Source organism: Musa acuminata, chromosome BXJ2-10, assembly GCF_036884655.1.
Source record: "Musa acuminata AAA Group cultivar baxijiao chromosome BXJ2-10, Cavendish_Baxijiao_AAA, whole genome shotgun sequence".
Taxonomy (NCBI): Eukaryota; Viridiplantae; Streptophyta; class Magnoliopsida; order Zingiberales; family Musaceae; genus Musa; species Musa acuminata.
Genome location: NC_088347.1, coordinates 19,798,704 through 19,824,602, shown reverse-complemented (window position 1 = coordinate 19,824,602; position 25,899 = coordinate 19,798,704). Strand labels below are relative to the sequence as shown.

Sequence of the window (25,899 nt, the reverse complement as noted above, 5' to 3'; positions counted from 1 at the left end):
AAGTTTGCAAGAGATGTAAGAGGATCCGAGTCAAGTCATTATCACGCGTGCGTGGACTTTTCTTCCTGAGGACATGCTTTGAACCTGCAAATAAGTAGGAATAAACATGTGGAGCAATAGATGCCATGTGCATTAGGGAATAAATTGAGTCCACATATGGCACAGGTTATCCAACGCAATGAGAAGATAGATGGTGAGGTTTCTTCAGATGTTGGAGGCTGCTTGACAAGCTGCAGTATGTATACACTTCCTTCCAGGTAGAGTCGTGTGGCAAAATACAGCATTCTACGTATCTATACTAAAGGAAACAAGCGGTAGTATCTCGTACTGTGTCCCTGTGCAGGTACGCTCTTGTATATTTGTCTTGGACGTACGTGGAGGTTAAACGAGTCGAGTCCATCCATGCACTCCATGGCGTTTTATCTTTCTCAAAACCAATATAGAGCTCTACAAAAGCAACCTAAAACAAAACAACAAGTGGCAACTGCAATTGAGTTGTATTGACAACAATGGCATGAGAAAGTTTTCCACGACTAGTCAATCAGAATACAATAGTCAAGACATGGTTAGGTCCCTCTCCCCCACAGAGATGCTCTTCTCATCTTCTGCTCTTGTTCGTTCTTTATTCCCCCTCATGCTGCTGATCTAATATCCTAAGTTAACCAACACATATAATGAAGAACCAAAAGGAATTAACTAATCAATAAACAATGAAATTAATACTCGGATAAGGTCTGGTTGTGCATCATGATCAGAACCAGTCCTGCGACAGGTCGCAGTCGTCGTTCTCGCCGATCAACCCCGGATCGTCTTCTCCCCGTTGTCGCACGGAGCGCTGAGAGCCATTGCCATCGGATGAAGAGCTATCATGAGATAGGGTCCTTTTCGATGAAGACGGTTCATTGCCTGAGGGCAGCACCTCGGGCATTCTTTGGGCATCAGTTGCAGCAGAAGCGGCGGCGGCGGGTCGTCGATCAAATGATCTCACGCAGCCTGACTTGGTATACATGCGGCACACGCTGAATTCGCTGCGGAGCTGTGAAAGAAGAAGCGCAAGATGCAGGAGTTTACTGCAATGGTGCGAAGTGGATTGATAGGGTTCTGGTGCCACTATGGAGGCAATGATTACCTTCTGTGTTGCGCTTAGCGGAACGGTGGTTGCACCTTCCTCGAGTGCTCTGTACTCGTTCATCTTCCACCTGGTCTTGGTTCCGGTGGGAGTTCTTCCTTGGTAGAAGACCATGGTCCTCTTCATACCCATGACTCGGTTCGTGGACGAGAACACGTAGCTCAGGGATCCGGTGGCCTTCCAGTAGCCCGATGGCGTGGTTCGAGTCGGCCGCCCTCCATGCGCTTCCCTCTCCTGCCTTGGGCATAAGAACAACCATTGCTCTCCATCTCGCCTGCAATGCTCTCCAGACAACGCTACGCAGCACCACGTTCCGCCAGATCAAGATCATCAGCAATATATGTAGGGAAAGAAGACTCTAAAAGACAATGAAAAGAAGCTGCGCTTACGAGGAAGCTGCCATGGATCGAGGCAGTAGACATCAACCACGGGGATGACCTGTTCCATGTCTTCTCTTCGGTTCTCGAGCTTGTTCTGAAGGTAGAAACCGATCAACTCTTCTTCGGTCGGGTAGAAACGGAACCCCGGCGGGACGGTGTTCATCTCTCCCCCTTTCGTCTTTGCTGATTCCTTGTGGATCAACCTAGCTACAGGGCTGCAACTTCAGCTTCGGGGCTCAGAAGATTAATGGAAGGAAGGTGTCTGCTTCCATTTGGGATGGTCCGGGTCACTTATATATACAGGACTCGGATGAGGGGAAAGACAGAAAGGAGCAGTGATGGTGGGGCAACTGATGTGGAATTCTAATTAACATGCTGTGACCTTGTGGAAACCCACGATGAGGAAGGCAATGACCGAGTCAATCTCCTCCCGAGTTCCCTTTTCATAAGCTTTAAGAATGAATGCTGTATCTCTTACGTATCTTATACAGGGGGGAGTAGGTCAGCCTTTGCCTACACGAAACTGGGATAACTCTATACCAAGTTGTGTCTTCTTGAGTAAGACCACTGACACCTCACAAGAACTTAAAGTTTCCCTCGTTCTGGACTTGACTCGTTCTGATGCCGAGATTATACTGCTCAGAGATCAATACTGGCAGTCTAAATCATAAGTTACTCACTGTTATTATTTGTCAGTGGGAACGCCGAGGAACGTCGCGACAAGGATCCTAACATGAGGCATTGATTTCTTCCACGCTCCGTGGTGGTCCATGACCGAAGTCTCCCGTGATGTTCATCAGCTATCCAAGCGGTCGTCCTTCACTGCGCATAAGAGAAAGATAGATAGGTTCGTCTCGCATTCAAGTACTTGAGTTGCTGGATCCAGCAACCGTACAGCAAGTCACTCGTTATGCTTTAGAGTTTACAGCGAATCGAAACGGAAAAGGGAATTATCCTGTGCCCAATGCTTTGCCAAGCCACCCAATCAAACTGTGGCAAGTGGGGAACAGAAAGGAGGAGGAGGAGGAGGAAGAGGTTGATGCTCTTCCGCGGCTTGCTGTTTGACAAACGCGTGGGTTGATCACTTCCACGCCCTTTTCTAATATCAAATGTCAAATGGAAATATGCATTGGATTCCGATGAAGCGGACGGGAGTCAATTGGGAACCAGGAGAGGACGTTAACGCGGCTGTGCAGACCGGAGATAGATCCCCTTGACGCACAACACGACTCCCATTGCCACCTGTGGAGATGATCGCGACAGCATGACGTATTCGGCACTCTGACTCGGTCCATCCCAACGTGTGAGTAGAGGTGACACAAACCATCGTCTCAAACATCTCCGTTTACCGGTTAAACGACGCTGACATCTCTAGATCCTTCCAATCTCTCTCTCTCTCTCTCTCTCTCGCTCAATCCATCTATGGTAATCCTCTCACGTGGCTTCTTCATCTGATTTCGTGCTCTCCCTTCAGGACTCCTCGAGTAAACTCAAGCACGAAACAGCGGACGGGTTGACCAGATTGGAGTCGAGAGAAAGAGTAGGAAGGAACAGGAGGGAAATGCATGCATGTGTTAGCTGAACTGCCCACATTAACATATTAGTAAACAAGTAGCAGTAATCACTGATGCTTACTCAAAAAAAGTTCTTTTAGCTGTATAGAACTAACTATAAGCTCCTAATGGAAACCATCTGTTTCATTTCTATCTCTTGCTTTTTGTAGCTTAAACAACAGTACACCAGAACATCTTACAACGACGGTGTGGGGAAGCAGTTGAAGTTTCAACCTAGAGAGAGAAAAAGAGAATTAAGGTAGCAATCAGATTTAACACAAGTAGCAATCACTACCATCCATTCAGACAATTGTTATCCTTGTTGGTTAAACCAAGTTATGAGCTAATCTGTAAGAACAGGTGGATAAAAGGGACATGAAAGCGATTAGAATTATAACAATACACCTGAGTCTAAAACTGTACATATTATGGCTCGGGCTCGATGGATTAACTGATCTATCAACTTCGTTTGGTTTAAACCATTGATCAAAATGCTTAAGCTAAAGTTGATAATAATACACTCATCAGACCCTTATAAGTCAATCTTAGTCTTGCCTACTTTCAATGTGGGACTAATCAGGGATATTACAATCACCTCCACTCAAAGGCTTGACGTCCTCGTCAAGCCCCAACATAACCCATATCAAATCCTAGCATAGTACATGTGAGGCATAAATGGAGAAAACATTCCATCCCATCGTAAAGCACTAAAATGGAAGAGGAGGATGTTGTATGTAAAATAGACCAATGTGGTGAAGAAGCACATCGAATGGAAGAAGCAACCAAATGATCCTACCTCAGGTACCATGGACCAAGCCAATTGGTGCTTGCTGTGCTTGCTCTCGTACTACAAGTGCGGATGAAGCCTAATACTACACCAATTTTTGGTATCTCCTTTCTAAGATTTTCTTTCCTTCTATTAGATTTTTACTAATCAATATTGATCCTCTATTAGATTATTTGATGTTATCTAATTAGGTAAAATATATTATAAATATATTTAGATTTTAATTATAATTATCGATTAATAGTAAGAAAATTCAATTATAATAGGATTTCCTAGAAGATTATCATGATACAAGAGATTTTCTTAGTTATTTGTTTTAAATCTTCTACTCTCATATATAAATAGATATGATCTTCTAAGAACTTAATATATAAGGTGAAGAGTGGAGAAGACGAGTCTAATTCTTGTTACAAATTGATATTATTATTTTGAATTCGTTGTACTTACAAATGAGATAAAGTTTTTGTAAGAACCATTAAAAAGTATGTATCATAAATTTAAATTTATTATTATTTAATTTTATATTTTGATATTAAATTTTTTCCTATAATAATAATAATCATATTTTTATACTCGGCAATCTCAACTTCAAACAAATAAATCAGAACATGATCCATGAGCCTAAGTAATCAAATTGGCACAGTTAAGAGCTCAAAGACTACAATCAAAGGTCATCAATTCACTTGATTTTATGATCGAATAAAGATATTGTCAACATCATAACATTATTATATGAGTCTCATTTTATTTTTCTTAAATAAAAAATAGCACCACCCGTCATCAATTTCTTATTTTTTTCAACACTATTTTACTAAAATAATTATTTACAAATTCAAATTTTAGTGTGTTTATTTATTATATTTAATTTACTAATGTTTGTTTTCATTAATTATTAGCATTGTCTTTTGTTTTATGAATTAAATGATTTTTATTTTTCAATCTATATTTTTTATTTTCATGAAAAAAATAAAATGGTGATTTTGTTATATCAAAATAAAAACCATCAGCCTATTTGAATATAATATATTTTGTTGAGCTCATTAACACGGGGTTTATACATAATAAATTTAAAATTAATATAAAACAAGGGCTAATTAGTAATCAAGACAACAGTAATGACTAAGCTATAAATAATCTGGGTGAGTCCGCCACGCCATTTACTCCGACCTGGGCCCAAATCCGTTGCCCTTCCTCGCCTCCCGCAGTCGATCTCTCCGGCGACGGCATGATTTCTCCGGTAATCTTTCTCGATCTATATCTGCATCAGTCTTCAGTCTCGAAGATGTACAATCTATCTAGGTTGAATTGAACTTTTTTTCCTTTTGATCCGACGCAGGAGACGAGTCCGCCGAGGTCATCCTCGCAGAGCCCTAGATCTCCGCCAGCAGCGCCCTTCCTCTATATATCCGTCACCGATCCCGTCAAGTTAGGCAATGGCGTCCAGGCCTACATCTCCTATCGCGTTATCACTAGGGTGAATCTCTGCCCACACAATTCCCCTCTTTTGTTTTGGAACTTGCTTAATCTTTTATTTCTTTTTGGTGCCCGAAGCTTGTTGTCGTTTTATCATCTTTCCATCGAATTAGGGATTGATTATAAGGGAATGCTGTTGGAATTGCCTTTTCGTTGTAAATTTATCTTTTGTCAAGCTAGATTGTGTGGATAAACTTTTGGCTGCTGTGTAAAGATGATCTGGATTTACTGATATTTTCATGGCTAGGAGTAACCACTTTGGTTTACATTAGGCTTCAAAGTAATCTGTAAATATCTTGACGCACGTTTAAAGCCTTTGTATTCGGGATCCAAAGATGCTCTCGATAGTTTGGTGTTTAGGTTCAGCACATCTCATGATACTTTAGGTTTCAAAATTATTTAAACATCTCGAGGAGTATCTTTTAAATCCTATTACACTGAACGTGACTACCTTAGTGTTGCACTTGCCCATAAGGTGGCAAGGATGTTGCTAACTTGCTATATGCCCATGATTATCAATATGCCCACACTACATGGGCACGGGTCTTGGCATGCGGCCTTGCTCGTGCTCGATGCTAATAATTCACCAAAACAATGCTTGCTGGATACCATGGGAGCATGACACTTGGGCAGACCATGGTCCATTGCTGACAAAGAATATGCTTGGCTGGTGGGTTCATTGTGAAAATGTTCACATAAGATCTTTGGTGTGTGGCATGGCTTCTGATATGGTTGACTTTCTTCTCGTTTCCTTACTGGTTTAGCTACTGTGCTTTTTTGAACTAGATTGGTCAGTGATATTATGTTGACAGTTGTACCTTGAGATTGTGAGGAACATATATGTATACTCAGGGATGTCCATTGTTGATTTGCAAAACATAGTGTTGTCCTGCCTTTTGAGCAGGTCGTTTGGATTCAAATTCCCAAGAAAGGGATATTAATATACCAATCTGTGCAGAGAAGAAGTAGACGATCAATTGTGTTGCATAAAATTGAAAGCTGCTATTTTCATAAATCCATTGGTGGGTTATATTTATTATATTTTGCTCTCATATAATGGTTTTTAGTAATGCTGAAATAGATAGTTCTGTATCACAATTTCCTTTTTTCCCTTGTGGTTTTAATTTCATATGCTTATTTGTTGGATAGTGAAAGATAATCTTCTATCACTTTTTGATCATGACTGTATCTGCAGACAAATCTTCCTGAATTTCAAGGGCCAGAGAAAATTGTCATTCGCCGGTACAGTGATTTTGTGTGGTTGCATGATAGACTAGCTGAAAAGTACAAAGGAATATTTATTCCTCCCCTTCCAGAGAAGAGTGCTGTAGGTAATACAAAAGAATCATTTTCTTATTATATGTAGCTTCTTTGTTGTGATTCACATGAAAGGAAGAAAATGACATTTGTTTGTTTGTCATTGGCAATTATGATGAATATATCCATTCTGTTTTCTCATAACTGTATATGGATGTGCAACTATAATTTTAACCAACAAATTATGTTCACAGTGTAGGGTGTTGACTTTGTAGATCATAAGCAATTTTTGCAAAATAAGCAGTTGGTGTGAGTTTATTTTTAATCTTAACCAACAAGCCATATTTCACCTATGTAAAGATGGATTCCTAGATAATGGACAATTGGTTGCTAATCTATTAGTTGTCTTGACACCTGTGTGATGTACCCAGAGAAGTTCCGTTTCAGCACTGAGTTTATTGAGATGAGGCGTCAAGCACTGGATATATTCATAAATCGAATAGCTTCTCACCCTGAACTGAAGCAAAGCGAGGATTTGAGGACCTTTCTTCAGGAAGATGAAGAGGTATAATCTAGTATCACTTCTAATTTCTGCGATTGCCTGAAGTAAAGATGCAAAACTGTTATGTTTGGATATAATTACTACCTATCTCTAGAGTACTACATGTAAACATTTTGAGCATTTTTCAGCTGATTGACATGTGATCTGCCATTCTGGGCATCTTCAGATCTATTCTTATATCACTAATTCAATGATGGTTGTTTATTACTGTCTTTGGTAGCAGTTAGTAAATCCTGGTCATGGTCTCTGGAATTTGTCACTAAAAGCTCTAGGTATTATTCAATTTCAATGAATATTTTCTAATTTCAGGGAGTAGATTATATATTCTACAATGAAAGGAAAATACTAATGTTTGTCATTACCTTCTGCGCCATTGATAAAGTGGTTAATCCATGAGTTTGCTACCATATGACCAACCTAAAAATTGGGAATTAACCAATTGTTGAGGTTTCCACTGCAGATTTTGGACATAAGGTTGTTGAGGCATCCATTGTTTGCACAAGGTTTTGCTTCCATTTTGAATCAGATACTGTTGCTATCTTTACTAATGTCACTCTATAAACACAATTTATTTTACCACTGTTGCTTTGAATTTGTGGCACAATGTTGCAATTTCATGTGACCTTCCTGATCTAATTCTAAGGAGCCTATAGCATCCATATTGATTATTGCATATTAGCAGGATTTTAGCTAAATGAAAAAGCTATTCTTTCTCCCAATCAAGTAAACATGCTTTGAATCTGTTTCTTTTCTCTGGCTCTGTGGATCCAGCAGTTCTCAAAGAGCATTTTGTTTCAAAAGATGATTATGTGATGTTATCTATGATACTGTGTGCAGACAATGGAGAGAGCAAGGTCCCAGGAGACTGGTATTTTCAAGAAGCCTGCGGATTTGATACAAATTTTTAAGGTATCTTCTCTCATTATTCAGAAAAATGAAATGCTGAGTATCTTTTGATATCTTTAATCAACTTAAAGAATCAATCTGTTATAAAACATAATGCTCTACTGTTTTGGTACCTGTTACATAATTTGACTTTTTTCTTATAAACCAAGATGAATTAATTCAATATTTTTCGAAGTGTTGCCTATGGTTCTTGCTTTCTCCAACTTATAAACCAAGTGCTATAATTGGTTTCTCTTTTTCATCATAACTTGCACTTAACAGTAAGGGTATTTGACCATGTATATCTTTAGTGAACATATGATTTTGCTCTTATTCCACTTGAGAGGCAAACACTGATCTAAAGGATCCATCCTTACAGGATGTGCAAACAAAAGTAAGCGATGTGGTCCTTGGAAAGGAGAAACCTGTGGAAGAGACAGACCCTGAGTATGAGAAGCTAAAGCACTATATCTTTGGTCTTGAAGACCATCTAGCAGAGACACAAAAACAGGCTTTTCGTCTTGTAAAGAGGCACAGAGGTAGTATCTTCCGTGGTACATATTTTATTAATTATCTGTCATGTGCTGTTGTTTGATCTGTTAACCTGGAATTAATGGTCATGCTTTGTGCGTTTTTTGCTCCCAGAACTGGGACAGTCATTGTCTGACTTTGGGAAGGCTATGAAGCTCTTAGGTGCCTGCGAAGGAAATTCTCTTGGAAAGGTTTTTTCAGAGCTTGGTGCAAAGTCAGAGTTGTTATCGATAAAGTTACAGAAGGAGGTGCACTGTTGAACTTGGTCTCTTCATTGTTTGCCACATCGTATGTCCAGTTGGTTCACAAGTTCTATTTGATGCTGACCACCTTATTCTCTTGCAGGCTCACAACCTTTTAATGAATTTTGAAGAACCCTTAAAAGATTATGTGCGAGCTGTACAGTCTATTAAGGTCAGTTTATCTATTCTTTGATACAAGACAAGCAAAGAAACTTCCCATTAGGTACAGTGATTTCAATAGGCACTCGGGCGCTCACCTAGGTGCTCGGGTGAGGTGAGTCGAGGCCCGAGCGCCTCGCTTCATTTTCAAGCGGTGCGCTTCAAAGAGGCGCTGCCTGGATGCTCGGCCGAACCCAGGCGTCGGGCGCTTCGGGCGAGCGCCCAATTAAACCAAGCGACCGAACCAGTGTTTCAGGTCTGGTTCGATCTCCGGTGTTTTAGTTGGTTCAATCGAACCAACTAAAGCATCGATATCAGCCTTCCTCTCGCAACTTCCCAACCCTAACCCTGCTTGTCGCTCCCGCTCCCGCTGCTTGCTGCTACTGCTGTCGCTACCACTGTCGTCATTGCCGCTGCCGTTGCCAATGTTGTTGCTCGCTGCTCCCGCTCTCACTGCCATTGTCGTCTCTCGCCGCTCCCGCTGCCGTTGCTCACTGCTACTGCTGCCACTGCCATTGTTGCCGCTCTCGCTGCTTGCTACTATCGTTGCCGTTGTCGTTACTTTCAGTCAACAGCCTCGATCTTCCTCTTACTCGCACTCTTCTTAGTTTGATAGTATAGTATTAACAGTATACTGCTAACTGTATACTAGTAACAATATTTTTATTTATTAGATTAATAATATATTATTTTGATTTTAATACTGTTAATTTTTATTTATTTGAAATTATTGTTATTGTTTTGAATTTTGAGACTTTTTGTTAATGTGATATTGTGATTTTACAAGATTTTCTTAATATCATATTTTTATTTAAATAATTATATTTATTAATTATATTATATATTTTTATATTTTAGCGTCGTGCTTCGTTGAGGCAAGTGCCTAGCGCCTCGTACGTTTTTGGACCTTGATGCCTTTTGACGCCTAGCACCTTTTAAATCACTGATTAGGTATTCAAATTCTATGAGAATGTGATCTTACCATTATTTTGCAGAAGCAGAAATTGCCTTGAGTCTGTTATCAAATGGAACTAGAATATTTCAAGAATAAGGTTTAGTTATTACTTATTTCAGTATCTTCGTTGGTGGCTCATCATGATGCTTGTGTTTGTAATCAGGTTACTTTTGCTGATAGAGCTAATGCTTTCAGACAGCACTGTGAGTTGGCTGAAACAACCAAGCTAAAGGAGATCAACCTGTATGTTTATCAAATTTTGTTCTTAATATCAATATTCTTTTTTTATGGAACTTGAAGTAATAATATCTATCTATCTAACGACTATCTGCAATATTGTCAAGTAGAACTGGCTGAATGATTCTCTCTTCACCATGCTTTATCAATATATTACACTGCTGGAGGTCCAATAGAATTGCAACTTCGTGTGTTGGGGCTTTTGTCTATCTGCTTTAGAAGCAGATTTAGCTCATTTAAACTTAGACTATAAATTTCTAATTTTGACAATATGCAGAGACAAATTGAACCTTATGCGCTCAGACAAGGTTAGAGAAGCCGAAATGGAGTACAGGGAGGTAAGCCTCTTACTTGCACATTATGCACGCAAACAAGCACACATGATCAGACAAATATGCTTGGGTTCTAAATGCGTCTATTTTGTGACGCGATGCAGCTGAAATCAGAGAGTGAACAAGCAACCAGAAGATTTGAGACAATTGTTAGGTTGATGAACGAAGAGATAGTGCGGTTTCAAGAACAGAAGACTGCAGACATGGGACTTGCCTTCCATCAATTTGCCAAGGGACAAGCAAAACTTGCTAATGACATAGCCGACGCATGGCGCAGCGTCCTACCCAAGATCGAAGCATGCTCTGTTTCCTCACAACATGGCTAGCTCATGTTGTTCCACTTTGTGGTACTACGTGTTCGGTGGTTGGTACAAGGAAGAATTTGAGAACTTGGAACAGTGTAATAGCTCGTGTGTTACTATTTTGAGTGTGTTCTCTCTCTCTCTCTCTCTCTCTCTCTCTCTCTCTCTCTATCTATATATATATATATATATATATATATGAACGCAGCTGCTGTCGAGTTAGCTGAAGCCGGAGACTCTTACGCACCCTTTTTTTTTTTGCTGTATCAAAAGCATGATATTAATTTTTAGGAAATATTTTCTTTCCTATGGTTGTAAGATAAATAATATAAATTGTCCGGTGAACAAAATATGTCAAGATTATATATATATATATATATATATATATTGTCGGGAAAATGTGACATGAGGAATAATTTTAAAAAATAAGACACATGCGAAGGAATCAATGTGGAAGCTTGCTTGACAATTCCCTTGCTAATGATAACTCCCTTAAAAGGTCGTAAGATTTTATTTTACTATTTATAATTTTGGTATTATTGATTTTATTTATTTTTTATAAATTCTATTTTATCCTAGTTGTCAATATCACTTTCTATGGACGTCATTGTCACTAACGCTGTTGCCCCTTCGACACCTCTTGATTGACTATCGTTGTCGTTGACATCCACACGATAACCCCTCAACGCTTGTTGTAAGTATAGTCAGAATAATACCACTCAATGTCGTCCTATTGCAGTCTTGTTAAAGATGATGAAATCAATTGATAGTATTTATGATTTAATATGTATTTTGAGTGACGTAGGATGCTTCGATCAGGGAGAGACAATTAAAGCAAGAAGAATCATAGTGGGCCGGAGGAAAATATGTCAAAAGATTGGACGTCGAGCCGGAGGATCGGTCGACGTATCAACAGAATGCTTCGGGCCATGGATTCGGGCATCGGGCCAAGAAGAGTGGATATTGCGCCAAGGATATCGGAGTTGCGGAGGTCAAGTGTCCAATTGGGTAATAGGTCACAAGAGAGGATGATGCGCCGAAGAATCGGACAAAGCATTGATGGATCAATGACATGTTGGACAATATGATTCATGCTTAGTAATAATTGTCTAGATCGAAGTGTGTTTTATGTGTGTAGGATTAACTACGATAGCAAGGCATAAAGCAAAATGAAGTTCCGGAGTCAAGAACGTGATTTCGTTGGGAGTTCGAAAATTCGTCGGAAGTCTGGACGTTCGTCGGAAGTTCTACCGGAACCAACCGAGAAGTCTAGGAGCTTGCCAAAGAAGCTCGTCGAAACTCGCCAAGAAGATCGTCATGAAGTCCAGGAGCTTGTCAGGAGTATGCCGGAACATTTCCGAGAGATCATCGAAAGTTCACCGGAAGATCGGCGGAAGAAAATGGACTTATTTTACTTAGAATATATCTTAGGAATCGTAATGAGCATATAATTAGAGTTGGGATTGGGAGGTAATCCCATCAACTTTGTTAGGAGCCAATTGGGCCTGAAGTTGGGCTGGTTTGGGTCGGATTCAAGGCCCAACTAGGATGCTGAAAGCTTGGCCGACGGTGACACCGCTTGAGGAACAATACCCCAAGAATTCTGGGTGGTGGTACCATCAGTAGTGAATGTTGCCAGCAGTGGTACCGCCCCTGTCAAGCAGTGGTACCACCTAGTGGCAGATCCTGCGATGGTAGCACCGCCCAAGAACGACGGTGGTACTGCTAGTACCTAGGAAACCTGGGATGAGACCTTTTTAGGCTCCAAGTTTGAATCAACTTGAAGCCTATACATATCCCTCTCATCCCTGGTTAATTTAAAGCACACACAGAGAGTTTAAAAGTGAGAATACATTGTAGAAATCACTTGAGAAATCCTCTCTTATAGCTTAAACTTAGAATTCTATTTAGAGAGGAGTGTGTGCTCATAAAGGTTGTCTCCTAAACTTGTGAAAAGGAGAAGAGAGGTGTAAAAGGGTAGTTGATCTTCGCTCGTTGAAAGAAGATCGATAGTGGATGCTGGTGACCTCGATGGAAGAAGAATCGACGGAGTGGATGTAGGTCACGATGATCGAACTACTATAAAAATCTGGTTTGCCTTTCTTTTGTAAAATTTATCTTATTGCAAACCTCAATACTATACTTTTACTACTCTTATACTCACATATGCTTTCAATCTAAGCATATTTTCGAAATCGATTTTATCGTACGAAACGAAAGAATTTTCAGAACCAACGTGATTTTTACCGCTGCACTAATTTACCCCCCCCCCCGCGCCGACTCATTCCTAACAGTTGATATCAAAGCTTCTTAATTTTTCATTTGGTTTAACACCTAAGAGAAATGACTCTTTTTGGCTTTTAAGAGGGTCACTCTCTCGTTCGTCCTCTCTTGTTCAATGGGACGAACTACACATATTGAAAAACTCGAATGAGAGTTTTCTTGCTTTCGTTAGATTCGAATTTATGTAATTTTGTCGAAAGCGGTTTTCGAAGGTCTTCTTTTCCAATGAACCATTGGAATGATTTGGAGAATAAGACTTATTCATTAAATGCTTTGTTTTGCGCCTTAGACAAAACTGAGTTTAATCATGTTTCTATGTGTGAAACGACTTTCAACATTTAGCACATTCTTAAAACCACACACGAAGGCACTAGTAGAGTAAAAGTTTCGAAGATTAATCTTTTAATGCATGATTTCGAATTGTTTCATATGAAACAAAGCGAAACCGTTGTTGACATGTATACCCGTTTTACGGATGTCGTCAATGGTCTAAAAGCTTTTGGCAAATGCTTTTCTAATTTTGAACTCGTTAACAAGATTTTACGATCGCTTTTTAAAAATTGAGATTAAAAAATAACGGCTATTCAAGAATAAAAAAATTTGAATACTTTTTTAATCAAAGAACTTATCGGGTCTCTAATGACCTATGAAATGACGTGCAATGCACGTAAAGAACTTAAGAATCATATTCCAAAGAATAGGAAGGATTTCTGACTAAGAACAATCGAAGACCACTCAAGTATAAGCTCAAGTGATGGTGAACTTGAACTCCTCATGAAATTTAAAAAAAAAAGAATAAAAAATTAAAAATGTACTTAAAAAGAAGAAGAAGGTGACTTAGGACAAATCGAGTGCCTCCGAAGACGAGGAGAAAATCAACAAAGGCAAGGTGGCCAACTATGCTTTAACGGCATTCGACAATGAGGTAAACAACTCAAACGAAACTCCTTTAATTTATTTCGAAATTACATAATACTTTTCATGAGTTATTCTTAAATTAGTGTAGAAAAATTATATATATTTTTTTGAATTGCATGTTTAATGAAAATGCAAAAATAAAATTGGATCATGCTTACCTTTTTAGTAATTTTAAAAAATAATCATGAAAATTACATGTTTTATGATAAAAAAACAAAATAATTTTGATTAAAAATACCTTATGAAATCATGTTTGATTTGAAGTAATATCATGCTTAATGAGTTTATCTTTTGAAATTATGCATGATGATTCTTGCGATTTATGGATTATCGATTTTTACCATAATGAAAGTGGCTTTTTCGGTTTTAAAAAGGATACATGTCTTGATTTGGCATAAATGACGAGAGCATACTTATATGAAATAATGTAAGTGTCATGGTTGATGATTTTATATTTAATTAAGTATGATTATTTCAAGAAATAATGTGTATCTTGATGATTTTTGATTTTGATTGAAACCATACTTGATGTCTTAATGAAAATGTTAAGAGCATGCTTAATATGAAATTATGCATGATGATTTTTGTGATTAATGGCCTATTGATCTTTATCACAATGAAAATTGTTTTTTCGGTTATAAACAAGATGCATAGTTTTTATGACGAAACTTATTTTTTGATCCTAAACATTGATGCATGTTTTTATTTGGCATAAATGAAAAAGATATGCTTCTATGAAATCAATCTTATGAATTGAATTACTAAAAAGAGGAAAGCTTTCTCCTTGAAAAATTTCTCTACCTTATCGACTTTTTCAAAAAGGAGAGACCAATGAACCTATTTTTTTTTTTGAATCTCTTGAAAATGATCTTGATTTGACTATTTGAATTTAAATGAGCTATATCTTGATTTTTTGAAATTTATAACTTGAGATTTCTTATGCACGAATCAAGATCTCCTATGTTTCTTTTATCCACTTATAGAAAAAGAGATTTATTGAAATAAATCATCTCATATGACATTCATGAAAAATTGAGACATTATGCATGAATCGAGTTCTCATAAGAATATATTTACATTATCTTCATTAAATTTTCTTGAAAAGATGTTGATGATTTTGATTATTTGAATTTGCATGAGTTTTTACCTATATCATGATCTTGGTTTCTTGGAATTACTTGAGATTTGAATTTAAATCATAAAATTTCTTTTGCATGAATTAAGAACTTGTTCTCCTACAAGATTAAATAAATTTTATTTATATTATGATCTCCTTAGAATTCTTTTCGTTAATTATTTAAGAGGAGATTTGTTAAAATGGATCATGGTTTCTCTTGATTTCTCGAATGTTAGACTTGATCTTTCATTTTTTGATGATTGAAATAATGATTAAAACATTAATGATATGAATGCATGTATTGTTTTGATGCTCTAAAATGATATAAATTTGCTAGCTTATGGGTATCATGTATGATATGATAATTGATTTATTTTTAGTATCATGTATAGAGTAAGGATGATATATAAAGTTTTAAAATTGTGCATGTTGTAAATTGAAACCATAATGATGCACAAACATATTGAAATAATGATTGAAACATTAATGTAATTATGAATGATGATTTGATATTATGCATGCAATACTTCAACTTATGATAATGATGCATGTAATGATAAAATATTCATGATGAAAAATTATTTTGACATTCATAACTTGATTTTTCATCTTTAATTATTCATCCTTTGTCATGATTTGAAGATTATTATAAAAGAAAAAAGAGATACAAAATTATATTCTTTCCTTCTTTTTTACAATGACAAAGGGGGACATAGCTAGCTTGCACAAGTCGATAAGATGCAAAATTTTGCTTGCTTACTTACACATCTAAAGAGAAGATGCAAACGTACTTCATGTAGATTGCTTCATGTCAAACATTGTATCTTGCTAGCTTGTTATCTTGCATTATTTTTCAAAAATTTACTAGCCTTCATACTTCAAAGAGGAATAAAATATTAGATTTAAATCTAATAATAATCTTATGTATGCTTTTCAAGAAGAAATAATGTGTAATTTTGATTTTGATTGAAATCATGCTTGATGTTTTAATGATGCATGCAATGATAAAATAGTCATGATGAAAAATTATTTTGACATTCATAACTTGATTTTTCATCTTTGATTATTCATCCTCTGTCATGATTTGAAAATTATTGTAAAGGAAAAAAGAGATACAAAATTGTATTCTTCCCTTCTTTTTGACAATGATAAAAAGGGAGATAGCTAGCTTGCATAAATTAAGAAGATGCAAAAACTTGCTTGCACATCTAAAGATAAACAAAAATTACAAATGTACATATTACAAAAAGGAACAAAACTTATTATTTGCTTATCTAAAAAGTAAGAAATGCTATCTTGCAATCTCAAGCAATAGTGTTATCTCAAGAAGCAAAACTTACAACTTATACATTGCAAAAGGAAGCAAGAATCGCTAGCTTACATACTTCAACAAGATAGCTATCTTGCATTTGCTTTCGAAATTTTTGCTAGCTTATATGTTGTAAACTTGCTATCTTACTACCTTACATATCTACAATTTGATAGCTTGTATGTTCTAAATATGATGTAACACTTACTAAATTTTCTAGTTTATAAATTGCATGATGATAAATGCAATGATTTGATCTTATATATCTTAAACACTTGATAGTTGTACGTTTTTTTTTTTTTAACAAAAGGAAGAAATATGATGTCATGCATAAGTTTATTGTCAGACTTACTTTACAGCTTACCAGCCTTACTTGTTTTCAAACTAGCACTACTGCTTGCCCATGCCTTTGTCCTAGGTCGATGAACTGTAGTTAGTAGGGTTCCACTGGAGCTCACAGGTTTGAGTGCTAATGCCTTTCCCCGCTCTATCTTAAAGTACTTAATTTCATATTGAGAGTCTCCCCTAGAATACGAGTATCTTTGCGTGCTTGCTGGGTTTTACCTTGTACATAAAGCAACTTAGACCACGAGGAATATGCTTAGAAGAATATGCTTAGCGCAGTCTAATATGAATATAACTCAAAACTCATATCAGAGATTAACAAAACAGAGCACTTAAGTAAAAATCATATATGCCCGAAACCATAAGTAAGCTAAATATGGGCAGCCCTCACTAACGCGAGCTTACGTGGCTTGTTCCCAGAAAACATGTTGCTTGGATTTTTGAATCCAAGAGTTCTATTAATATGATATATTTTATGATATATTGATAGGGGGAGTTTGTTTAAATTCCGGGAGTTAAGGTTAACTTCGTCATCAATTTGTTGTCATCATAAAAAAGGGAGAGATTGTTGAATCTCGAATTTTGATGATGAAACCAATTGATAGTATTTATGATTTGATCTGCGTTTTGAGTAACGCTGGATGCTTCGATCAGGGAGAGACAATTAAAGCAGGAAAAATTATGTTGGGCTGGAGGAAAACATGTTAGAAGATTTGACGTCGAGTCGGAGGATCGATCGACGTATCGATAGAAGGCTTCGGGCCATAGATTTGAGAATCGGGCCAAGAAGAGCAGATATTGTGCCAAGGATATCGGAGTTGCGGAGGTTAATTGGCCGATTGGGCAATAGGCCACAAGAAAGGATGATGTGCCGAAGAATCGGACGAAGCATCGATGGACCAATGACATGTCGGACAACATGATTCATGCTTAGTAATAATTATCTAGATAGAAGTGTATTTTGTATGTGCAGGATTAACTACGATAGCAAGGCATAAAGCAAAATGAAGTTCTGGAATTAAGAACACAATTTCGTTGGGAGTTCGAGAGTTTGTCGGAAGTTCTGTCGGAACCAACCGAGAAGTCCAGGAGCTTCCCAAAGAAGCTCGTCGGAACTCGCTAAGAAGATCGATGTGAAGTCTAAGAGCTTATTGGGAGTCCGTCGAAACATTGCCGAAAGATCGTTGGAAGTTCGCTAGAAGAAACCAGACTTATTTTGCTTAGAATATGTCTTAGGAATTGTAGTTAGCACATAACTAGAGTTAGAATTGTGACGTAATCCCATCAGCTCTGTTAGGGGCCAACTGGGCCCGAAGTTTGGTTGGTTTGAGCTGAATTCAAGGCCTAACTAGGATGCTGAAAGCCTAGCTGATGGTAGCACCGCCTAGGGAATAACACCCCAGGAATTCTAGATGGTGGTACCGCCCAAGCTGGGTGGTGGTACCACCAGTAGTGAATGCTGCCAACGGTGGTACCGCCCCTATCAGGCGGTGGTACCGCCCAATGGTAGATCTTGTGACGATAGTACCTCCTAGGAACGACGATGGTACTACCAGTACCTATAAAACCTGGGATGAGACCTTTTTAAGCTCCAAGTTTGAATCAACTTGAAGCTTATAAATATCTCTCTCATCCCTGGTTAAACAACCATAAAGAGTTTAAAAGTGAGAAAACATTGTAGATCACTTGAGAAATCTCATTCTCTAGTTTAAACATAGAATTCTATTTAGAGAGGAGTGTGTGCTTATAAAGGTTGTCTCCTAAACCTATGAAAAGGAGAAGAGGGGTATAAAAGGGTAGTTGATCTTCGCCCATTGAAAGAAGATCGATAGTGGATACCGGTGGTCTCGACGGAAGAGGAATCGACAGAGTGGATGTAGGTCACGATGACCAAACCACTATAAAAATCTATTTTGCCTTTCTTTTATACAATTTATCTTACTGCAAACCTTCTTACTGTACTTTTACTACGCCTCGCATATTGCTTTCAATCTAAGCATATTTTTTAAATTGATTTTATCGTATGAAATGAAAGAATTTTTAGAATCGACATGATTTTTATCGCTACACCAATTCACCACCCCTCTCTTTTAGCGCTGACTCGTTCCTAACATGTCCAATATTACTTGCTCGATATCATCTTCCAACAAAAAAGAAGAGGAAAAAAGAAAATATTTATGGATTAATTTAAAAATATTATAAAATTTAAAAAATGAGATTATAAATAGTAAAAAAAGATTGTAAATAAATAAATAAATATTGGACTTATTCCATCGTTAGCCGTTCATGTGAGGACTCACATTGTCGCCCATCGCCCATTTTATGAAGTATCTGCGAGATCAAAAGACGCACTACTGTCTGTGCCCGAATCACATACCCGCCGACTGATGACGAAATAGAATACCCGGGGCCCTCTGTGGGGCCAATGCTTTTGGACGCCACGGACACAGCTTGCTGTTCGAGATATGTCGATGCCGTGACGGCTGTGAGAATATAAGCTATCAATCTTAAAAGATTTCTTTGTTCGAGACGCGTCGCGTTTACCTGCCGAGGAATTCGCTGCTTTCCAATCCGACACCGGCATTGTGAACTCACCTGCACACCAAGCCGTCTCATATAATAAAAAAGATGACTTCACGTTCGTCCGCATTCCAAATCGTTCAAGAAAAAAAAGAAAAAGTAGGAAGAAATTGATGCATCATATTTAAATTGTGATAATGGCAGAGTCTTACCGCCGTGTGAAAGGGTGGAGATTTTTGGGTTTAGTGGCGAGGGAATCACGGTGATATCGATGCCGGTGGATGGGCGGTGGTGCTTCTTTTTATCTTTGCCTTTTCGCTTTCTTCCGAGGTTAAAAGCGGAGACAGAAGCAGAGATGGACAGCTCCATCGGCTTTCAAGGCAGTAGCAGGCACGGAGAACATGAGGAGCTCTCAATTCATCCTCGTTCTCCTTATCATATACTTTATCTGTGGAATGAAGTGCAATGATACCAATGACTTGGGTAAACCTTTCGATCTAGTTTCTGGTCACTTGTAAATTCTTGGCGATTACAAAATGACGACCCCCTGCATGTCCAATCATGTTATCTTGGAGGAGCATGTCATCAAGAAAATTAAAGCCAGTGTAACAATGAGTACCATGAGAAAAAACTCTTGAAACCTACCTCAATGGTTTCCCGGCATCTGCAGGCGGTGGCGGAGGGGGCAGACTATCTCGCCGCGGCGTAGGCGGAGGAGGGCACGGCCGTGGCATCGACGGCAACGGCGTCAACTCTGGAAGCAGCAATTCTGATTCCGGCTCAGGAGCAGAGGTTCCGGTCCTCGGAGCCGCCGCAGCAGCAGCAGGTCACCACGGCAGCCGTGGCCACAGTGCTGCAAGCAGGCACGGCTACCACCTCCGTGCCATGCTCACAACTACTGCGTTCTCAGCTGCCATTCTTGTGTATCAGCAGTAGCAGCACCAGCAGAAGCTTCTTCTGATATAGGAAAGCTGGTTGGTTTGGTGCAGTGCTTTCTCAGCACTTTGTATAGTAAAGCTGGTTGATACGAAGAAGCTTTGTGATTTTATGCTTAATGAAAGAGACTCCACAATCAGACATGCTTGTAAACCAGCTCTTAACCCCTAATTCTACTGTTGGAAATTGGTGTCAATAAATAATACATCATATACCTCAAGAATTCAAAATTCAAGTGTTTTGTCTTTACTCACATATGATTGAAGATCAACAATATTTAACAAGTCCCAAAAAAACAAATTAATGTGAACAACAACAAAATACAATTTAAGTAGGGCTTCCTGAGCAACACAATTCATGATCAGTAAGGAGCCTAAATTAAGGATGTCAACAATTCATGATCAATAAGGAGTCTATACTGTTCTATCTTCGGAGAAACTACCTTCGGTGCGGAAATAGTATTGGAAAAAGTTTATTGCATCGAGAGAGAGATTTATTACAAAAATATATTATATATTTATGAAAGAAAAAGTTAAATTAGTTATTGATTGGGGTTTCTTGAAAGTGAATGATTCGTTTTGAATATAATTACTGTAATATATCTTTAGAGACTATATAAACCTTGTTGGGTAATGAAAGATATAGAGTTTATGAAATTATAAAAAAGTTTTAAGAGAAATATAGAAGATTTAACCTTGTCCTACTCTTCCTTTATTTAATAACTTTATCCTTTCTTCCTATCACGTTTAACATTTAGTATTAGAGTATAGGTTAAGCTATGGCCTCTTCCAAGTACCATCCAACTCCAAATCCTCAAATTGACAAAAGAAAATTATGACATATGGTGCATCCAAATGAAGATTCTTCTAAGCTCCTAAGACGTATGAGAGTTCGTAGAAGATAGATTTGTTGAACTAAGTCCAATAGAAGAAGGAGCAATGAATACAAAAGCAATAAAAAACAACTCAAAGATAGAAGGAAGAAGGAGAAAAAGACCCTATTCACCATCTACTAAGAGCTTGATAATACAATGTTCGAGATCATTACTCCAGCAAATACTTCAAAGGAGGCTTGGAAAATGTTTCAAAAAGTATTCGGTCGTGTTATAAGGTAAAGAAACTTTGTCTATAAGTTTTACAAGTCGAGTTTGAAAAATTACAACAAGGTATTTCTAAACTATTTTTGATTAATTCTAAAAAATTATTTCTATTATTCATCAAATAAGATAAAATGGTGAACAAATAAGTAATTAAAGAGTAATAGAAAAAATATTGAGATCTCTAGATCTAAAATTTGATTTTCTTGTTGTTGTGATTGAATAATCTAAAGATTTGAAAAAAAATATCTTTAGAACACTTATGTGTTCCCTTCAAGTTTATGTACAAAGAATTAAAAAAAAAAGGATAAGACAAAACTATGGAGTAAGCACTATAAATCAAGCTTACTCTTAAAAGTAAAGATAAATCAAAATTCTCAAAGAGAAAGAGAACGTGGATAAAAAGGAAGAGAAGGCAAAAATCAAACCAATCAAAAATCTCTAAATAATAAAAGTAATGGAGAAAATTCTAACCAGAGAAGTTGAGACTATGATGGAGGATGTGGTCAAGGCTCTGGACGTGGCATAACTTATAAAATGTTTGAAATATAATTCTATGTTTGTAAAAGGTATGGACATTATTCTTATGAATGTTATTAAAATCCTAATACTTAAGGTGATAAGATAAATTTTATTGAGGAAGAAAAGAACAATAATCAAGTTTTACTAATAACTTATGATAATTTGAAAGAGGATCGGTCTATGATATGGTATCTAGATACAAGAGCCTCAAATCACATGTGTGGCATCAAAGAGTTATTTATAAAATAGATATAGTTATTTCGGGAATATTACATTTAGTGATCTATCTCAAAGACCAGTAAAATGCAAAGGTAAAATTTTTCCTTTGTCTTTATGTATTTATGTAAATTAATCATACATATGAAAATGATAAAGAATAGAATGTTTCCTCTGTATTTATGTATTTTTAATTGGTCAAATTATTTTAAAACTAATATTGAGGACATTTCCACGCCATGACATCTTAGATATGCTCACTTAAATTTTCAACATTTGAAACTTTTATAGAAGTATAATATGGTGATATGAATGTCAAGAATTAATCTCCTATCAAAATTATGTGAAATATATGTCATGGATAAGCAAGAAAGAAAGCCTTTCAAAGTCAGAATAACAAAAAGAACATGACATCGACTTGATTTGGTGCACTCATATGTTTGTGGCCCTATTAATCCAGTATCACTTGGAGGAAGCAGGTATTTTCTCACCTTTACTAATGATTATAATAGCAAAACTTGGGTTTACATATTAAAAGAAGTTTTAAGTAAATTCAAAGAATTTAAGGATTTGGTTGGAAGATAAAGTGGTTGCAAGATTAAATGTTTAAGAATAAATAAAGGTGGTCAATATATATTAAATAAATTTAAAAGTTTTTATAGAAATAATAGAATTATATATCAATTAACTATGTTATACACACCTCAACAAAATCTTGTCTCAAAAAGAAAAAAAAAATGACTATACTTAAATGAAAATATGACTATACTTAATATGGTTGGATGCATGTTAAATGAAAGAAAAATTCCTAAAGAATTGTGGGGAGATGTTGTTGCTTATGCAATTTATTTGCTTAACATATTTCCTACAAAGTGAATTGATAATTTTACACTAGATGTGTTGAATCTTATATTTTGATAATGAAATCAATTAATAAATTTATGATCTAATGTGCGTTTGAGTAACATAAGACTAGCTTAAAGAGAGGCAAATTAATTGAAGTAGGAGGAATCAGACATTGGAATTGAACATGTCAGAATATTGGACGTTGGACCGGAGGATTGGTCGACGTGTCGGTAGAAGGCTTCGTATCATGAATTCAAGCATTGGGTTGAAGGAGCGGATATTGCACTAAGGAGATTAGAGTTGTAGAGGTCAACATGCAGATTAGGCAAAATGTTACAAAAAGGACAATGCGTCGAAGGATTGGACGAAACGCCAGTGAACCAATGACATGTCGGACAAAGGATTCATGCTTTGTAATAATTTGTCAAGATCAAAGTAGTTTTTGGTATAATCATGTTAACTTAATTAGGGGCTAATTAGATCTTAATTGGGACTGATTTAGGCTCATTAGGAGGCCCATTCAATGACCCAAAAGTTGGGTTAGGCAGTGGAACCACCTATGAGTTGGTAAACTCGAAAAACCTAGTCTCCGAGGCTATCAAGCGATGGTACCGCCCAGTGATAGTGTGTCAGGCTGTAGGCGATGGTACTACTCATACCTAGAAGACCTAGAAATTTAATTTTTTGGCTCCATATTTGAAATCATTTGGGGCCTATAAATACCCCACTTGGGCAACAAGAAAGGAGTAAGAATTCTTGAGGAAAAAACTAAGTAAACTCTGCCAAAACTTTGAGTTCCTTTTTCCTAGTGCTTAGAGTTAGTCTTAAGGGAAGTGTGTGAGGGACTACTTATAAAAGAGTGGCTTGTAAGAGTTGTCTCCTAAACTTATAAAAAGGAGAAATGAGTGTAAAAGACTAGTTGATTTTTGCCCATTGAAGGAAGATCGGTAATGGAAGTCAGTGGCATCGAGTGAAGAGGAATCGGGAGTGGATGTAGGTCACAACAATCGAATTACTATAAAAACATGGTTTGCATTTACTTTAAGTTCTTTACTTTAATTGTAAACTGATTTCTTACTTTCACTATGCTTCCGTACGCTTTCAAGTTAAACATATTTCTTATACGGGCTTTATTAAAACGGTTTTCCATCGAACGAAAGAGTTTCAAAACCGACGTGATTTTTATCGCTGCACTAATTCACCCCTCTCTCTTAGTATCATTCTTGATCCTAACAATTAGTATTAGAGTCACGTTCTTTTCTCATTTGGTTTAACATCTAAAAAAAATAACTCTTTTCAATTTTCAAGAGGGTTACTCTATCATGCGTCCTCCTATGTTTAATGGGATGGACTACACTTATTAGAAATCTCGAATGAGAGTTTTCTTGCTTTCTATGGATTTGAATTTATGGAATATCGTCGAAAGCGATTTTCAAAAGTCTTCTACTCTAATAAACGAATGGAATGATTTGGAGAATAAAACTTTTTCTTTAAATGCTAGAGCTATGAACGCTCTATTTTGCTCCTTGGATAAAAATGAATTCAATTGAGTTTCTATTTGTGAAACGACTTATGACATTTGGCATACACTTGAAATCACATATGAAGGCACGAGTAGAGTTAAACATTCTAAAGTTAATCTTTTGATGTATGATTTTGAGTTGTTTCATATGAAACCAAGCGAAATCGTTGGAGATATGTACACCCGTTTTACGGATGTCATCAATAGTTTAAAAAGTCTTAGTAAATATTTTTCTAATTTTAACTTATTAATAAAATACTAAGATCCCTTCCAAAGTGTTAGGATCTGAAAGTAATTACAATACAAGAGGCAAAGAACTTAAACAATTTTTCATTGGGAGAACTTATTGGTTCATTGATGACATGAAATGACGTGCAAGACACATGATAAATATGATGAACTTGAGAACAACCTTCCAAAGAATAGGAAGGACTTGGCACTTAGAATAAAAGAAGACCACTCGAGCGAAAGCTTAAGTGATGATGACATAGAACTCCTCATAAATAAATTTATAAAATTTATAAAACATAAAATATGAAACTAAGAATAAAAATAAACTTAAAAAGAAGATGTTGCCAAAGAAGAAGAAGACACTCAAAACGACTTGGGAGAAATCAAGTACCTTAGCAAACCGATGAAGACGAAATGACGAATTTCGCTTTGATGACTCTCGACAATAAGGTAAATTAACTCAAATGAAACTCCTTTACATTACTATGAAATTACTTATGCTTTTCATGAGTTATTTTTAAATTAATTAGTAAAATAAAAAATAAAAAAATTATCATGCGTACTAAGCATGAAAAGTTAGATTCATTTAAAAAGAAAAATGTATTACTACAATAAACAAAATATTTTTGATTGAAAATGCTTTATATTTGATGAAATCAATTTTGATGATTTAATGAAGAATAATGATGTAATGAAAATATTAAAGTTTTACTACCATGCTTGATGATTTTATACTATGCATGAGATTTTGAAGTTATACATGATGATTTTTATGATTTATGGTTTATTAATCTTAATGATTGTTATGATGAAATTTGCTCTTTTGGTTTTAAACGATAATGCATGTGTTGATTATGACATATAAAACTAAGGCATGCTTGTGTGAAATAAATCACACAGATTGAAACAACTAAAAAAGAAATGCATTTTGAAAATTTCTCTATCTCTATCTTATCGATTTTTTTTAAAAATTGATAAATATATTTATGTCATTTTGAATCTCTTGAAAGCGATTTTGATTATTTTGATTATTTGAATTTGAATGAGATTTTACCTATATCGTGATTTTGATTCCTCGGTATTATAGCTTGAAATATTTTAAAAATCAAGATCTTCTATTATGTGTTCTCCTATTATTTAAGAGGATTTATTTTATGAATCTTGATTTTTTATAAATTCTAAGAATTATAACTTGTGATATTTTTTATGAATCATGATCTTGACAACTTGAGATTTTTTATACATAAACAAGAT

At 36.5% G+C, this 25,899-nt stretch overlaps 2 protein-coding genes across 3 annotated transcripts; one reads left to right on the top strand and one right to left on the bottom strand.

Annotated features, from left to right (window-relative positions):
* Window positions 1-461: 461 nt before the first annotated feature.
* LOC135581787 (NAC domain-containing protein 90-like) lies at window positions 462-1,786 on the bottom strand. Of its 2 annotated transcripts, XM_065127978.1 has the most exons (3): window positions 1,519-1,785; window positions 1,130-1,425; window positions 462-1,036 (listed from the first exon to the last, which is right to left on the bottom strand). In XM_065127978.1, the coding sequence occupies exons 1-3, from the start codon at window positions 1,670-1,672 to the stop codon at window positions 752-754; spliced, it is 735 nt and encodes a 244-aa protein (XP_064984050.1). In that variant the 5' UTR covers window positions 1,673-1,785; the 3' UTR covers window positions 462-751. The 2 variants fall into 2 exon arrangements, with proteins under 2 accessions (XP_064984050.1, XP_064984049.1); XM_065127977.1 differs by having other exon boundaries at window positions 462-1,425; window positions 1,519-1,786.
* A 3,192-nt stretch (window positions 1,787-4,978) lies between these two features.
* LOC135624406 (sorting nexin 1-like) lies at window positions 4,979-10,903 on the top strand. The gene is made up of 11 exons (XM_065127972.1): window positions 4,979-5,086; window positions 5,186-5,323; window positions 6,518-6,653; window positions 7,011-7,144; window positions 7,979-8,050; window positions 8,406-8,565; window positions 8,672-8,805; window positions 8,903-8,971; window positions 10,077-10,156; window positions 10,428-10,488; window positions 10,587-10,903. The coding sequence occupies exons 1-11, from the start codon at window positions 5,075-5,077 to the stop codon at window positions 10,806-10,808; spliced, it is 1,218 nt and encodes a 405-aa protein (XP_064984044.1). The 5' UTR covers window positions 4,979-5,074; the 3' UTR covers window positions 10,809-10,903.
* The last annotated feature ends 14,996 nt before the right edge of the window (window positions 10,904-25,899 follow it).